The 18,526-nt window shown below is 40.6% G+C and overlaps 1 protein-coding gene across 5 annotated transcripts in view; it reads right to left on the bottom strand.

Annotated features, from left to right (window-relative positions):
- Positions 1-18,079, bottom strand: part of LOC124864736 (nuclear factor 1 X-type-like) — a 203,950-nt gene extending 185,871 nt beyond the window's left edge. For 4 of the 5 annotated variants that reach the window (XM_047359627.1, XM_047359617.1, XM_047359615.1 and 1 more), the window contains exons 1-2: positions 17,531-18,079; positions 751-834 (exon numbers count right to left, since the gene is read on the bottom strand). In XM_047359627.1, coding sequence (XP_047215583.1) covers positions 751-834; positions 17,531-17,533 — 87 coding nt within the window. In that variant the 5' untranslated portion in view covers positions 17,534-18,079. The remainder of the gene's footprint in view (positions 1-750; positions 835-17,530) is intronic. The other variant, XM_047359622.1, reaches the window with a different exon arrangement.
- Between the last annotated feature and the right edge of the window lie 447 nt (positions 18,080-18,526).

Raw genomic sequence — 18,526 nt, forward strand, 5'->3', positions numbered from 1 at the left:
TCCCAAACTGTGTTTGATAGAACCTCTGTTCCGCTTGAAATTATTCAGTTCAGGTTGTTCAGTATTTTAAAATTTTACCTAAAGATAATCAAACACAGACCAGACTTGAAAAATATCCACATTAATCCACATTCACTAATTGAAAACAGGTCTTTAATCTGAAGCTACAGAACAGATGTCAACTGAAACACCAGTATTGCTAGCAGCTAAATTTTAGTCTATAGTTGTAATCCTACAGTGTCGACAAATCATTCGTAACTTGTCTTTCACATTCTCAATTATTCTTTATATAAAGAAGTTTTTTTTAAAATTGGTAAGCCAAAGTTCTGCCAAATAAACAAGTTAAAGGTGTGAGGGCTTCTTCAATGCTAACGTAACTGAGTGTTACGAGTCAGAGGGTGGTATGAGAGAGCCACTGATGAACTGCTACCTTTTTCAATTCAAAATAAGAGTCCAAACCTAGATACGGTGTTCCAAGACTAATGCACCCATCTTCATAACTGGGGCTCATAATAATAGTTTAAAGTACAACAGCAATTACACGGCACTTTGAGACAGACTTCATTTTGAAGAGAAATATCCTGGGGTTTTAATATTGTGAGATCTTGTGCCATGAAATCTCGTTGCACCACTAATTAATAAAAGAAAATAAACACACATACACACACACACACAAATGCAAAAGTGGTAATGACAACAATAGCACAAATAATGTTAATAGTAATAATAATAATATTTATGGATGCATACCCTGTATGAATCTGACACTACATAGCACTCAGGCATCCCAGGAGCTCTGGAGGGTTCTTCGTTCAACAGAAAGGACTCCGTTGCCTGAAATGTAACAAAACAGTCGTTCATTTATTCAGTGACAAAGCATTTAAAACCATGCAACTTAAAAAGACACAGAAAAGCTGCTTGCAAATCTGCAGAATCAGATTTTGTAAAATCCTCCTCCTCATCTCTCTTGACCTATTTAAACCCCCACCACCCCCATCGCCTTTCTCCAAGTTCTGCCAGCAGACACTCCTTTCATCTTTGCATTCCAGACGTGTTCACATGTGCAGATAGTGTGCACTGCCCGGCTGTGCCCATGTTGAGTGTAGGCCCGAAGCCCTGCCCCGTCAGCCGCCAATTCTTCTAATGGGGAGAAAAGTGTTTAGCTGTGGCACATTCGGATAATGCTCAGACACAATGGCATTTCCTGTCCACTGCCATTTCACCTGCATGGTCACTTTTTTTCTGTCATCGTGCACTGATTTAGCACAAAGCATTCACACACACAGTCTTACATTACACACATTCAGCTGAAACCCATACATAGTCTATTGCAAAAGTATTCACACCCCTTTAACCTTTTTTACATTAAACAACAAATATTGATGTATTATATTTGGATTTTATGTGCCATACCAACACAAAATAGCACATCATAGTGAAGTAAAATGAAAATGGTACAAGGTTTTCTGAATTATTTACAAATATAAATCTAAAAAGTGTGGCATTCATTTCTATTCAGCCCTTTATTGTGATATTCATAAACAAAATCTATAACAATCAATTTCCTTCAGAAGTCAATTAGTAAACAGAGTCCATCTGTGTGTAATAATCTCAGTAAAAATCAAGGTGTTCTATGAAGGCCTCAGAGGATTATTAGAGAATATTAGCAAACAAACAGCATCATAAAGACCATGGAACACAACAAACAGGCAAGGGATGAAGAATGGCCAAGTCAAAGTCCAGAACTAACTTTAAATTGAGAATCTATGACAAGACTTGAAAACTGATGATTACAGACACTCTCCACCCAAACTGACTGAGCTTGAGCAATTTTGCTAAGAAGAATGTGCAAAACTTTCTGCCTGTAGATGTGCAAAGATGGTAGAGGAATACCTCAAAAGACTTGCAACTGGGAATACAATGAAAGATAGTCCACTTTACAGATATGCACTACTGTGTGTGTGTGGGTCTATCACATAAAATCCCAACAGAACACACTGATGTTAGTGGTTGTAAGGTGACTAAATCTGGAAAACATCAAGGGGCAGAAATACTTTGCAGGGCACAGTAGGCGGATCGTGCATCTGCCATCATCCACACACACACAGGCCACACTACGGCCTCTGTGTTGTATAGCTAAAGTGTTTATATCCAGTGTTTGTTTCTATTCAGTGCAGTTCATTTGTATGCTATGGGATGGCCCAGCAGAGGCTCTGAATGAGCAACCAGGGCAGTTCTGAAGTCAATTGAAGCAGCCAGACCAGACAACATAGAAGGGAAGGAACTTAAAACAGGGAATCTGGGTCAGGGTGGGAGTTCTGCCTGGCTCACAAGCCAGTAGCTATTAGTTTTGCATCTAAACTGGTACAAAGAGGGTTTTTTTTCTGAGTAAGTTTAAATTCTTGGAATCAAGTAAACCTGTTAGGCTGAGGCTAAAATCTCCAGGGAAATGAAAATAACTTATTGAGCTGCAGGTGAGAAGCTTTATACACAAATGTGCTCTTAAACCTACCGGAAAGCGGAGAACTGGGGAAGTAATCCTGTTTTCCAGAACTTTCCTAACATATCTTAAGCTGGAACAAACGTGCACCCAAAACAGGAACAAACTTTGCTCATAGCCAGCAAGAAAAATGTAAACTTATTGAAACTGGCATGTGTGATAAACAATTCAGAGGGAACTCAAACAGACATTAGCTTGCTTAAGCATTAACATATGCACACAAATACACTCATGCACTGGGTGACATGGGATTGCCCTTGAACAAATACATGCAGCGACACCTGCATAAACACAGCACTATAATAAGTCCCAGACTTAGGCTAACCGAGCTGTGGCTGGAGACACAGGCTATTCATATCCTTCAGAATGAGAGGTTACAGCTTGAGTCCTTTCCCTTTTACTGTAACAAAGGAAGGACATGTGTGCGTGTAATTTAACTCAGTTTGTGGCCAAAGGTCTAGGGCTGGTTGATTAGCATAAGAATAACACAGATTTTATTTAGCACAGAGTTTAGCATGTGCCATGTGGAGCGTGCACATGGTCGAAGAAAGTTAGAAGTTGAGCCGTTCAATTGTCTGGGAAAACACCCCTCAACACATTCAGCCTCAGCGCCCAACTTCTGGCATGTCACTGCTAATATGTAAGGAAACACTAAAGGAAAACCATTTTAAACCATTTGTCCCACTAAATGGTGCCCTTGTCAAGCTCTCCGGGCTTTCTGTTAAGCTCTTAAACTGCCCAGTCCAGCTGAGGGATATATTTTACTCTGCTGATAATATCAGAGCAGCACAAAATGTGGCACAACAGTAGTCCTTGCCACCTTGTGTTTCTGGCACGTTTTAGTCATTTGAAGATGAAAAATTATCTGGACCGCACAGACATTTGAGTTCCGGGTCGGTGTGGCTAAACACTAAGGGAAATGAAAGGATAAAACATGGATAACTTTTAGAAAAGGGAGCCTTTCTCCAGACCACAGTGTTGGTGGAGGTGGAATGTTTCAAAATATTAAATTTCCCCTCTGTGATTTTACAATTTATGCCAGTACATACATATATTTTTGCTACATAAATCTAATTCATAAACAGTCCCTTAAAAAGCAATTGGCTCCCTTACAAATTTCTTCAGCTTTTGTTTTTCTGCCACAGCTTAAAGGTTTAGATAATCAAATAAAAAATTTTTTCAGAAAAGGATCTACTGAGTAAATACAAAATGCACTTTTCAAATGAGGATTTGATTCATTAGGGAGGAAAAAATGATGCATGCCTGGTCCAACACACCTGAATCAAATGGCAGAATTGCCTCCTCAACATATAGTTAAGCTCTACAGAGTCTTGTTAGATGAACAGAAGCAGAGACACATCTGAAAGGACACTGGTCCTGGAGGACTGGAGTTTGACACCCCTGCTTAGGATTTTACGCCATGACAATCTCCATGCCTCCATGCTGCAAACATTACCGATTGGGGGATTAACCGACTAGGCTGACATCTTTAATAGTGGTCAGGTGGGATATATTCAGAGGGAGATTGAACATGTAGAGTTCTGCTTTTATTAATGTAATGAATTTGGTTGTGATTTGCTACCAGAATGTGCATCATATGTTTTCTTTGGTAATTTGAGACATAGGTGTCTATTCATTGTGAGAAACTTAATTAATGTGGTTCCTACAGACCTTCTAAGATCCCTAGAGGTTCTTTTGTTTCGTCTATGCACACAAAATAAAATTTTCGCAAACAGGGTAATTGGTATAAAATGATAAACTATGTAAACAATCAATGTTATTTCAAGGGGTCACTAAGGAATTAAATTCCCATTAACAGGACTATCCTGCTAAACAAGGGAGCTGTACTATCATCTGGCATTCTGTCTGTTGTCCATATATAGTCACTTAATATGAAAATATTAAATTTAAAAGGAAAGTGTGTTTTCTATGACGTGTCTTCCCGCAGATATCAGGAAGACTAAACGGAGTACTACAGAGTTACTCTGTTCTATTCGTTTGAGTTTTCAACCACTGTCTGCCATGGAACATGTTCGATTTGGAATCTCATTCGGTAATATTAGTTAAAGTATGAGTCTTCATTCTCTAAGGGACACAGACTGAGACTGCTGTTTTAGTAATGCCAGCCACACTAAAAAATAAAACAAGATACTAAAGGCAGATCACAAAATAAACCCTGGTTTTATTTTGACTTTGTTATAAATAAATAAAAACGTACTTTTTCAACAACTGCTGGCTCTCACAAACAGTGTGTCATGGTCTCTACTTCTAACATTTTACTTATTTTGAACATTTTGACTTGACGTTCCAGGCATTGCAACTAATTGGCAGTTTCAACACTTGCCGGATAGAGCCTTGGCAAAGCTATTTTATATGTGCAGTTTTAGTGTATTTAATACCAAGAAGAATTTCATAAAGTATGATGAAGAGGAGAAGAATGAGCAGTGGAAGCATCCATAAAAAAGTTGTACAAATCCAAAACAAATTGCTTGAAAGCACCCTAGAACTATGCACACCTCCCCATCCTCGTTCTTTAAAAGCAGTGTCTTAACACTAAATAATAACACTTAACTCTGTTATTGACTCTTTTCATAAAACTATTAACAAACATTTTCCCATTCTATCACATTACAACCACAAACTTTGATTTATTTTGTTGGGATTTACAGACTGAAAATGCAGCCAATTCTTTGAATAAAAGCTTAAGCTCATTTAGATTCAACAGTATTTGTAAACATTAACTTTCAAGTCATACAATAGATTTTCAATTGGATTTAGGTCTGGACATTGACTGTTCCAACACATGAATATATACTCACCGGCCACTTTTTTAGGTACACCTTGCTAGTACTGGGTTGGACCCCCTTTTGCCTTCAGAACTGCCTTAATCAGAATAGATTCAACAAGGTACTGGAAACATTCCTCAGAGAGTTTGGTCCATATTGACATGATAGCATCACACAGATGCTGCAGATTTTTTGGCTGCACATCCATGATGCGAATCTCCCGTTCCTCCACATCCCAAAGGCGCTCTATTGGATTGAGATCTGGTGACTGTGGAGGCCATCCGAGTACAGTGAACTCATCGTCATGTTCAAGAAACCAGTCTGAGATGATTTGTGCTTTATGACATGGCGCGTTATTCTGCTGGAAGAAACCAACAGAAGATGGGTACACTGTGGTCATAAAGGATGGACATGGTCTGCACCAATACTCAGGTAGGCTGTGGTGTTGACATGATGCTCAATTGGTACTAAGAGGCCCAAAGTGTGCCAAGAAAAGATCCCCCACACCATTACGCCACCACCACCAGCCTGAACCATTGATACAATACAGGATGGATCCATGCTTTCATGTTGTTGACAACATATTCTGACCCTACCATCTTAATGTTGCAGCAGAAATCAAGACTCATCAAACCAGGCAACGTTTTTCCAATCTTCTATTGTCCAATTTTGGTGAGCCTGTGCAACTGTAGCCTCAGTTTGCTGTTCTTAGCTGACAGGAGTGGCACCCGGTGTGGTCTGCTGCTGCTGTAGCCCATTTGCCTCAAGGTTTGACGTGTTGTGCGTTCAGAGATGCTCTTCTGCATGCCTTGGTTGTAACGAGTGGTTATTTGAGTTACTATTGCCTTTCTATCAGCTCAAACAAGCCTGGCCATTCTCCTCTGACCTCTGGCATCAACAAGTCATTTGCACCCACAGAACTGCCGCTCACTGGATATCTTCTCTTTTTGGACCATTCTCTGTAAACTCTAGAGATGGTAGTGCGTAAAAATCCCAGTAGATCAGCAGTTTCTGAAATACTCAGACCAGCCTGTCTGGCACCAACAACCATGCCACGTTCAAAGTCACTTAAATCACCTTTCTTCCCCATTCTGATGCTTGGTTTGAACTACAGCAGATTGTCTTGACCATGTCTACATGCCTAAATGCATTGAGTTGCTGCCATGTTATTGGCTGATTAGAAATTTGCGTTAACGAGCAGTTGGACAGGTGTACCTAATAAAATGGCCGGTGAGTGTATACTAATTCAAACCATGCAATTTTAGCCCTGGCTGTATGTTTTGGTTCATTGCCCTGATAGAAGGTGAACCTTCGGCCCCAGTCTCAAGTCTTTTGCAGTCTCTAAAAGGTTTTCTTCTATGGTTGTCCTATATTTAGCTCTATTCATCTTCCCATCTACCTGCTACCCAGCTGATTTTGGACAGATCTGACCAGAGCAGCCTCTTCCACCAGTTTGATGTGGGCTCTATATGGCTTATGGCAAACTGCAAATGTGACTTTGTTTGGCTTTCCTTCAACAATAATCATGTTCTTGTGATTCTTCCATCTGCAGATTCTTCCACCTAAGATGTGGAACTCCTTCAGAGTTACTATAGGTTTTGCCATACTGTTACCACTTGGATTTTTCTCCTTGACCTGTCTGCTGAGCTCCTTGGTCTTCATGAGGCTGTTTGCTCAGTGATATTTTCTATGAAACCTCCAAAGCCTTCACAGAACAACTGGAAGAGTTCAAGGTGTATGAAAACATTTGAACGGAACAGTATTTTAGCACATTACCACAAGATTGGTCAGGGTTGTGGAGGTTGAAGAACTAAATCAAGTAAAGACAAGTCAGTTCTCTATAGTCTGCACTGACCTAAATATTTATTTTAAATAAGATTCATGACCTGCACAGCACCTTTTCTCTATCATGTCTGTTCATTTTTCTCCAAAAACCAGAAACACAATAACTCAGATTTGGAGGAGAGCATGATGCCGAGTGTTGGCTTGCTTTCAAATGGATTAATTGGAACACATATACATAATTCCCGCCTTTCCCTGTCTCACTCATTGTCTTCTCCGCACCAAAACACAAGGACAAAAACCACCTGGGTTTCCACATTTCTGATCTATGCAGGAGAGGCGGGTATCTTCACAGCCACTGATTAACAGCCTTCTCATTGCTCCATCGTACCGTCCTACCCATTAACAGCATCAACACAATCAAGTTTCAAGAGCATCAGAGGGTTCTCTTCCCCTGGGGAAGATAACTGACCCAGTCCCATTACATTCACACTTAACTGTATTCTCAGTTTTACCTGGTAACGGGCTAGCAAACCTGTGCAGAGGTGGGAAGCACATCAAAGAGTAGGAGGGGTAGAAGGTGGAACTTGTTTGTAGAAAAAAATGTGTAGGAGAATATGAAAGGGAAAATTTACGTTGTGTGAGTTCAAGCCAGCATCACCTCAGGGAGAAATGCTGGAAAAATGTGATATTTTACACCTGCGTCTCAGGAGGTGCAGAACATGAGACATGGTGGGGGAGTGGGTGGCAGTAATTAGAAGAGTGTGCATATATGTGTATGCGTGTGTTTTAGAAGGATCTTTTTGTATGTTTTTGGGGCTTGCCACTGGTTATTTCTTTTCCCAGCATTCAAGTTGGTACAATCCATTCGCTGCTGCATTATTTACAATGCTAAACCTGGTTCCGATTGCTCGGAAAACAGCTGAAAAGGGAACAAATATGCTAATGTTTTTCCAGTGATAAATAGCTGGCAAGCTCTGTTTAATGAATAATGCTATTGGCTCTAATTCCTAATTAGAGCCTAAATAGAGGAGTGCAAAGGGAAGAAATACATATCTTGTTGTGAAGTAAAAAGATACCAACACCTTCACAAATTAAGTTGATTTCGTTACACACAGCAGTATGCAGTCAAATGTTCCTTAACCAATTCATTTGAGACTTAATCATTGTTTAAGGCATAATCGGAAGTCCGGCACCTGGACTCCACAGGAACCTACGCCAGGATCCTGTTTGTGGATTTCAGCTCTGCCTTCAACACCATCGTCCCAGTTCTGCTACAGGAGAAGCTCTCCCAGCTGAGTGTGCCCGACTCCACCTGCAGGTGGATCACTGACTTCCTGTCTGACAGGAAGCAGCGCGTGAGGCTGGGGAAGCACGTCTCTGACTCCCTGACCATCAGCACCGGTTCCCCCCAAGGCTGTGTTCTCTCTCCTCTGCTCTTCTCCCTGTACACCAACAGCTGCACCTCCAGTCACCAGTCTGTCAAGCTTCTGAAGTTTGCGGACGACACCACCCTGATCGGACTCATCTCTGATGGTGATGAGTCTGCGTACAGATGGGAGGTATGACCATCTGTTGGACTGGTGCAGCCAGAACAACCTTGAGCTCAACGCTCTAAAGACAGTGGAGATGGTTGTGGACTTCAGGCAGAACCCAGCCCCACCTGCCCCCATCACCCTCTGTGACTCCACAATTGACACTGTGGAATCTTTCCGCTTCCTGGGAACCATCATCTCCCAGGATCTCAAGTGGGAGCCAAACATCAGCTCCCTCATCAAGAAAGCCCAGCAGAGGATGTTCTTCCTGCGGCAGCTGAAGAAATTCAACCTGCCAAAGACTATGATGGTGCACTTCTACACAGCCATCATTGAGTCCATCCTCACCTCCTCCATCACCATCTGGTACGCCGCTGCTACAGCCAAGGATAAGGGCAGGCTGCAGCGTGTCATTCGGTCTGCTGAGAAGGTGATTGGCTGCAGTCTACTGTCGCTCCAGAAACTGTACACCTCCAGGACCCTGAAGCGGGCAGGGAAGATTCTGGCTGATCCCTCCCACCCCGGTCACAGACTCTTTGAGACTCTCCCCTCTGGCAGGAGGCTGCGGTCCATCCGGACCAAAACCTCACGCCACAAGAACAGTTTTTTCCCATCTGCCACCAGCCTGGTTAACAAAGCCCGGAAACCACCTTGACACTCTCCCTTTCCCCCACACCCCCCCTTTTTTTGCTGACAGGACACCTGTAACCTGTAACTCTATGTGTTACATTAACGCTCAGCTTGGACTCCTGCTTTACTTGCACTGCTTTACTTGCACAATGATCACCTGCACTGTTGTATTGCTCTTGCATCTTATACTGCTCTATATTTACTCTCACTCACTTAAAACTGTGCACATATATTTATATTATATTGTAGATATGTTTATACTGTTTAATTTGTATTGTATTGCACCGACTACGCCAAAACAAATTCCTTGTATGTCCAAAAACGTACTTGGCAATAAAGCTTTTCTGATTCTGATTCTGATTCTGATTCTAAAATTTTAAAGTTAAAATGGTATGTGGTAAAGCTGAGATTGATCCATATAAAGTAACACTAATTGTTTTTCTTACTGAAGTGTAGCGGTGTTACAGCATCTGTATTTATACCCAGACGTTTCTGTTTGGGTCTTGCACGTTTTGAATAAATTAGAGGTTTAATAAGATCTTGTGCCATGAGATCCTGCGATAATAAAACACCACAATATTTCACATCAAAGTGAAGTCTGTCTCACAAAGTGTTGTCCAGTTGTTGTCAGTACGTGACTTTTTCTGGTGAAGTTAGTGCAAGTTAATAAAATGGACCCTGAATAATAAAACATTCGTACAGTTATGGTTTCATTTATTATAAAATATTTATTCACAATTTAACAATAAAAATCAAGTGTGATAGCAGGAAAGTATCTATCCATACTGTTGTTAGTATTACCTAAGAGTGATAAAACAAATGAAGTAATAACAATAGAAATGTCTGTCTTCTTTCCTCTCCTCCTTTTCTGTCTAACACTCTTTCTTTCCCTTCGCTTAGCTTTGCTCTACTTTCTATCAGTCTATTTTCCTCCATAAGATTTTTGTTTCAGAAACCCTTTAGAAGTTGGTTATTTTCAGATGAGAAACTAGGATAATCATAATATAATTGTATAAATATTAACCTTTTTTTTAATTATTTGACTAGTTTTCTCAGGTGATGATATGCTGAACATGCTATATTTAGCAAAAAAAACCAACTATTTTCATTTGGAGCTACAAGGTCATACAACAGAGGAAATGCACATTTAACCAGGTTATTCTCTCTCCCTCCTCATCATTCTCAGTTCATGCAGTTCTTACATCATTCACTTTCTCTGTTACTGACTCTTTTATTGTTTGTGAGGAACTTTCATATGTCCAAACTGGGGAGTCAAACACCCCTCAGTCTGAAAGTCTATGTTCACATATCACAACAATAAATTGACAAAACAACTAATAACTAGCTCTGAAAATATAAACTAAAGGTCACCAATTGATTCTAAAACATCTTACTTTGGACAAACTCTTGTTGGCACTGTAGCACTCCACTTTCCTAATTCAGGCAGCACTTAAAAAGGGATTTCTCCCTCTCTCCCTCACTCAGCTGCAGCTATTCCCTGTGCTCCCATCTTGCCTTTTGTTGTCCTATACGTTCATAAAAGCTTGGTTTATTTGCATTTGGGTTCTTACCTTTAGTAAAGCAAAACACATCCCAGCCTTATATTTTTTTACCTGGGCACAGTGAATGTTGACAACGTTTCCTGCAGTGAACCACACCTTCATCACAGCAAGGATTAGCCCAGTCCAAGGCAGTGTGCTCAGCTCTTCTTCTACTCTGTCTGTAACATTAACAGCAGCGTGGACAGCTACCGTAACAGCTGTTGTTGTGTGCAACATGCTCAATTGCACTTTCTACCCCCGGTTACCGTAATAACATGCAACATTTATATTCTTTGAAATCTGAGACATTCCTGGAAATTGGGGACGTCTGGTCACCCTAATAATACCCCAACTGGCTAACTGTTAGCAGCTAACGAAGCTCCAGTTTACAAAAAACACAGTCTGCAGAAGAGTCAAACCTGAGCTGGGTCATTCTACATTAATTACAGATTCTCTTTCCTATTCTTGGAAATGCAAAAAAAAAACAGGGGCTCTTAGGTTAGTTTTAGCTAGCAAAAATCAGAGTGTTTTTGTGAATCCAATAATGTTTATTGTTTCATGAGCTACGCATGTGTACAAAAAGAACCCGCAGGAATGTTGCATTGTTTAAATGTGTAACTACAGTGTGGGACTCTGCCACACTGCACAGACAAACCCCCTTCCCTCACAAACTTTCATTAAAGTCTGCCGTTTGAGAATTTTATGGTTTGTCATTCATCTACTGTGACGATGATGAAAGCAAGGTGGATTTAAAAAAAAAGCTTTGGGCTTTCAGGATGCTAGCTCCAAGTTGAATGTAGTTATTTAGTTTAAAACCAACAGCTAAAATGATTTATAAACCCAGCTGGTTGGCTGCGTATAAACCCAGCTGTGTGTAGCAATCAAACAGCCCTTCGCTAACAATTCAGATGATGTTCAAAGCTATAACAACATAAACATAAGCTGAAAGTAATGTAACCACGTTATGAAAGTGCCTCTCTTCCCACAACGGCTACTGCAGTTACCCTCCCTATTGATTATAATGCCAATCTGGATGCATTGAGGTGCAGGCCATGTTCTGAATCTACACTAAAATGGTTGTATATTTTTATTTCACGATTTGTTTTTGGAACTTTATTTCACAAACAAGTTTTATTTAATAAAAAATATATCATGTTCTTTACTTTATTCAAGGCTAAATACAATGACAAATAAAAATCTACTGTACTGACCATTGACCTCACAGGCGAGGTATGTAAAGAACTGTGACATTTCTGAAGTGTTACTCCCTTAGCATGGTCTTTGCATTATTTGTAAATTGTTTGCTAAATTAAATAAACAAATTGTTCCTATTCAGTATGATCACTATCCATTTTTGAAATGTTGATTTTAAGACTTTTCCAAAAAGCATGCTAAAAGTGGAATTTTGTTTTTGTTTTACTTTGTATCACGTGTTTTCTTGAAACATCTTCATCCTTCCCCAAACAGCCAGAAAATGGTGTAGTGTGTCTCCAGCTTTAGACTCTGTTCTGTCGAGTGACCATACTAGTTTAGCAAATTAGTTTAGTTTATCAAACTGACAGCCATATTTGTTAGACATGCATACCCTTTTCCCTGACCCTAACCCAATTAAGTACTTATAAACTGATGGCTCCTATTCACATGGTGGACTAATAATTCACCCTTCATTTTTATTGAAGCAATGTATGCTACTCTGATATGTATGCTGCAATGTCAGAACAACCTGGCCTGAGGAAGTTAATCCTCAGAGTAAAATGCTGCAGTTTTACAATAAGGGCACACAAACTGAGCAAAAACTATTTTCCCTCAATGAGTTGCCTTTGAGGTCTTGATAGATGTCGCTAATCTATGCCTCCTAGGTCCCCTTACCTAGACAAAGCTAAGCATGCGTCTTGCTGCATTGTTATGCAAACACTTGAAGTCTTGGTACGTCATTGTCTGCACAGAAATGTACCATCTTGTTAAAATGGAATTCTATTAAAACTGGACCAGTGACTGCTGAGGTGTTTTATTGTGGGAAACTTCAAATAATCACTTTATTGTTTTGAACTGCACTGAATTTATTTGGAATGAGCTTGATGGGACAGTGTTATGTTTCTTATTGTATTACACATATCTCAAATGTACTTAATTATAATGAGACTAATACAGTCTCTAAAATACCTAGAAATAGGTTTTGTTTTGAACTAACACTGCACAGCTAAAAACTGAATGGAACTAAAATACATTTAAATGGACTAGATTAAATTAAACTGAACTGAATTAATCCGAATTCAGATGAATTTTATGGAATTGAACAGAACTGAATTGAATCGAATTGGACCAAACTGAAAATAATGATTTTGAGCCCGAGTCAGCTGCATTGTGGGTTGCTAGGTTCCAAACCTGGCCTGTGTTCTCTCTGCATTGAGTTTGCTAGTGGAAACCAGATGGCTTTTAAAAAACACTTTTCAAACCCATGAATGCTGTTCATTATATTTCAGATGTTAAACTGGCCTGCAATCCAATAATTGAAGATTACTTTGCAAAAAAACTATTAAAAACTATTAATTTTGACACTGTATTAACCTATAAACCTACTCAAGCCTAATTATTTTTGCAACTTCTAAATGAAATCAAAAAGCTAATTGGTGTATTTGCTTTATCAAAAAGCTTTATCCTTTTTGATAAAGCTCATAGTTAGAGTGGCTTAGGTTATCAGGGAGGGAGCCTTCCTCCCTCCCTGTTGGTTGGAGTAAGAGGGAATCAGGTTTAGCCTAAACCGGCTCAGTTATGGTTGAGGTGCAAACACACCCTCCATTTCTGCTACCTGTATGACCCCCTCTCTTTTCCAATGGTTATAATCTGACAGAGAGTCTGACAGAGAGAGGTATCTCGATCGTTGTGGTTTTTAGTATAACAATGACCATCAATGGGCTCTAGATGCACAAACTGTCTACTTTTAAGGCAAGGCTTAAAACTTTCATTTTTGATAAAGCTTATAGTTAGAGTGGCTTAGGTTATCCTGAGCTATCTGTGTAGTTATGCTGCTATAGGCTTAGGCTGCTGGACGACATAATGACCACTTTCACCCTCTTCGCTACATTCTCACACTACTCTCCAATTTTGCATTATTTGCTGTTATTTAAGCTTTTAACCTTGTTCTCTCTTTTCTCTTCCTAGAAGCTACAGCTGGCCTGACTCTGTGTCAACCTGTGACACCTTTCTGGAGAGGGGCATCGTCCAAGCTTCTGCTGGCAACAACTTAATGCTCACCTTCTACCGATGATCCACATGGCCCTGTCTTTCAGTGTTTAACCCTTTCTCTCTCCTAGACATGGCAATTGACTGAGCTTTACTGTAACTAATTATGTGTGCTCTCTTTCAGACTCTAACCTTGAAAACTGGCTCAGAGTTTATCTGTTCTTTCTTTCTAGGTGAAACGACTAAAGGAGCTACATCTATTAACATTTACTTTTCCTTCCCATAGAAAGGACTCCTGGATCAGTGCTTCTGTATTCTTTTTGTGTCTCTGCTCTGTTCTCTCAAACCCCAGTCGGTTGTGACAGATGGCCGCTCACACTGAGCCTGGTTCTGGTTCTGCTGGAGGTTTCTTCCTGTTAAAAGGGAGTTTTTCCTCTCCATTGTAGCTACATGCATGCTCAGTATGAGGGATTGCTGCAAAGTCAACGCCAGTGACTGTTCACTGTGCTCATCTGGGAGGACGTAATGCTGCAAGTCACTGACTGGATGCAATCTGCTGGGTTTCCTTTGATAGAAAAACTTTTTATCCAATTTGAATAAATAACTGAATCTGACTGCACTGTTCAATGATTAGGATTAATTGGAATGTATGTACCTGACTTTTGTGAAGTGCCTTGAGACGACATGTGTTGTGAATTGGCGCTATATAAATAAACTGAATTGAATTGAATTGATGATTTTGAAATGGTGCATCTTTAAACCAATCAACCTTAGAAAGCTGTCCAAGCTCACCATCCTGAGATTTGTATCGTTTCAGCCTATATCAGAGTTTCCATCTTTAGACCGTACGACACATAAGCTATTACAGCCAGCTATGATTCTTATTTGTTTTCCAAGGAAACGTCAGTGCCAGGACAAACACAACGGCATGATATTCTCTATATACAGCGAGGGATGACATCATATGCAGCAAACGGCCAAGACGAAGATCACACATGACTGAAAATCCACCCGCTGGATCATCATATGGAGGACTGTCCACACACACACACTCACACACAAACACACACACACACACACACACACACACACACATACACACACACACACAGAATATGAATAAATACGTTTTTAAATAAAATAATTAGTTATTTTTTTTTAGTTTTAGTTTTTTTTTATCTTTTAATGCCTTATATTTCTGGTAAACTCCACATAAGATTATAATTTTCCTGCATCATGTTAAACCTAATCCAAGGTCTATTTTATGTACATGAGGGACCTAAATATCATGATTACTTATGATGGTTCATAGGAACCATTTTCTGTTTACCTTTCAGAAATGACAAAGATAATATCGAGAACATGTAAATTACTCAGATAAAGATCTTCTCTGCAAACATGTGCTTTATCCAGGCAACTGGGTTGGGCCATCATCCTCAGGGGAAAACAAATTAATCTTGACACTGATTGACAGGTACCTCCAGTGCATTTCTGACTAAACCAATACCAGCTGAAATGTTTGGCACAAGTTAACTGTACAGCATCTCTTAAAAAAATAATTAAATAACTAAATAAAGATGTGCTGGAAGTAGGAGAATAACAAGTGGAGATAATCCCATGTGAGGCCTGTCCTAAATTCTGTATCATTTTTACTGATGAGCTTCTTGGGCAGCTGCCACGCCAAGCGAGGGTGCTCATAAACAAATAATTATTCATCCTAATAATCTTCCATATTCATGTGCAAATAAGATCCCTCCCTGGTATCTCAGCAGCTTCAAGGTTGTATGTAGGAGGTTCCTCTAACTACTGCCTGACTTGACTCATTTCATGCCAGGAACGAGTCCGTCTAAGGGTCAAGGATATGTTCTAGCCAGATATGAGAGTTTTTCACAAGCACAGTTTTTACTAATAAATGTAAAAGCAGAGGATTTTCTCTGAATATATGTTTTAGGAGCTCACAGAACATCTGTGCAACATATATCCTATATGAAAGAAATGTAGGAACAAGTACAATACTTTTCAAAACTATTCACACCCCTTAAACTTTTTACACATTCCAACCATAAACTTTAATGTATTTCATTAGGATTTCATGTGATAGTCCAACACAAAGCAGTGTATCATAGTGAAGTGGGAAGAACAAGTTAAATGTGTTATTCTTTTACTTTTTACAAACAAAAACCTAATAAGTGTGGGGAAATCCAGCTGTTCTGTGAAGGCCTCAGAGGTTTGTTGGAGAACATTAGTGAACAAACAGCATCATCAAGACCAAGGAACACTGCAGACAGGTCAGGGAGAACGTGGTGGAAAAGTTTAATGTTATAATTACAAAACAATATCCACTCTGAACATCTCACAGAGCTCGGTTGAATCCAATCCATAAACCCTTTAGATCTGACCCAACGACTAACTATGAACCCATGCTGAACACAGCATCCCCACTTTGAAACATGGTAGTAGCAGCATTGTTCTGTGGGATTCTTCTGCAACAAGGACGAGGAACTTGGTCAGAGTTGATAGGAAGATGGTCAATCTGGTAGGAAAGCTACTTGAGTCTGAAAAAACTAGTGCGGAAACTCACATTTCTGTAAGACAACTATCCAAAACACACAGGCAAGGCTGTAATGGAATGGTTTAGATCTAAGTATATTCATGAGCTAGAGTGTCCTAGTCAAAGTCCACACCTAAAACACCTGAAAATCTATTGCAAGGCAGGTTGATGTTTAGAGGTGCTCTCATTCTAGTCTGACCAAAGTTAAACGATTTTCCACAGAAACATGGGAAAAACATTTCATCTCAGGATGTTCAGAGCTGGGGTTATAACTGATGCAAAAGTATTTATTTACTGGAGCTAAATACTTTCTGTACTTTTCATGTTTTTATCGGTAAATAAATTTGGATAGTATTTATTTTCCTTACACTTTACAATTATGCACTACTTTGTGTAGGTCTATTGCAAGATGTCCCAATAAAATCCATTTTTATTTGGTTTATAACAAGACAAACTGAATACTTATTCACTTTACTGTGTATTATTAATCTTAAAAAAGCTTTTGGAGATTCACGTAATAAATCTTCAAAGAAAAATCAATATGTCTACTGAAAGGATGTTAAACGTGGCCCTCTACTGTCTGACGGCTTCTTAGAGGTTTAAACAAGTCACAAGCGCTGTGCGTAATTACGCATAACTGAATATTCCATCCTTTATACAGGGGCCCCTCACGTATCACAGTGTAACCTTAACCCATCTTTCCCCACTGTGCATGACATGCAATAGTGCGGTTCATCTGTATGTATGGCTATAAATAGCGCACAGACCCCCTTGCTTCTAGGAGCACTAATGAGAGGAGTCAGGTTCCCAATTTGGATGAAACAGCTCTGGGTGGGCTGGACACTGATTTGGGTAAAAGTTTGGAAACCAATTTTAAGAAATGAATCCCGTTTTCATAATAAAGCTGCTGGGGCACCTTGGCACACAAGAATGATCTGGAAATTAATTTGTTTCTATTAAAACTTTGTTTCAGTACAGGAAAGTACAGAAATAAGCAAATTATTAGTTTACACAGCACGTACCATTGTGGTGTGGGGAAATGTGCCAACACTCTCAAAGAGCCATTTTCCACTTTCCAAAGTTCAGCTTCCAGAAAAAAGGTGGGAGATAGAAAAGTGCCTGGTTCTTGTTCTGCTGGGCCTAATTCTCGGCCTGCTGCCCGGTAACCATTCTACAGTGCTGGGGGAGTCTGCGGGTCAACTTTCCTCGTTACTAATCCGAGCCGGCTCTCTTCATCAAGACAGTTTCTGTTCCGTTTCAGCTCGATGTTCCTATGACATTCCAACTTCGTGGGTGCTGAGCTCGACGATCGATTCCCCGTCCGCGGACCCGGCCACCGACAGAGCCCGAGGCGGCGGAAACGGACCGTAAGTAGCCTTCTCTCTCTGCGCTCACCCGATCAGCTGTTGCTCCTGCAGATTTAGACGCCTTTCTCCCCTTTCATGCATGCACTCAATCCCCGGCTTTTTGTTGATCCGAAAACGTGCAGCTCTTCATCCACCTGTTCCTTCAGAGTCCGCCGAGAGAAGGGACGCCTCAGACCAAACTCACCGTCCGGAGTTCAGAGACATCAGAGCAGAACGCAGCCTACCAGCGACGGAGACGTGACCGTGGCGTGTGAGTGACACCGAGCAGCTGAAATCGAGTAAACAAAGTGCTGAAAGTGGGGAAACACAGCGTGGCTGCACGCACGCACGCACGCAGCCAACCAGGGGAGGAAGAGCGTTGCGGTATGTCCCGCGGCCGCGGCCGGAGAAGCGGAGCGGCGCTGCGCAGAGAGCAGAGGAGAGGAGCTGGTGAATTATTAATAACCGCAGCGGTCCGCAGTCTGTCGCGTTCAGTGAGTAAGCAGGCGGCAGCTGGGGGTTTAGAGGAATTAAATACGAGCTCAGAGTAAACCATGGACGCAGGGGATTAGAGGCTCTCACCGGCTACAGTGTAGGGGCAGCTCGGGGCCGACAGCGAGGGCGGGAGGGAGCGAAGCGGAGGGGGGATTTGGAGGTTAGGAGAAATGTTTT

Source organism: Girardinichthys multiradiatus, chromosome Y (genome assembly GCF_021462225.1).
Source record: "Girardinichthys multiradiatus isolate DD_20200921_A chromosome Y, DD_fGirMul_XY1, whole genome shotgun sequence".
Taxonomy (NCBI): domain Eukaryota; kingdom Metazoa; phylum Chordata; class Actinopteri; order Cyprinodontiformes; family Goodeidae; genus Girardinichthys; species Girardinichthys multiradiatus.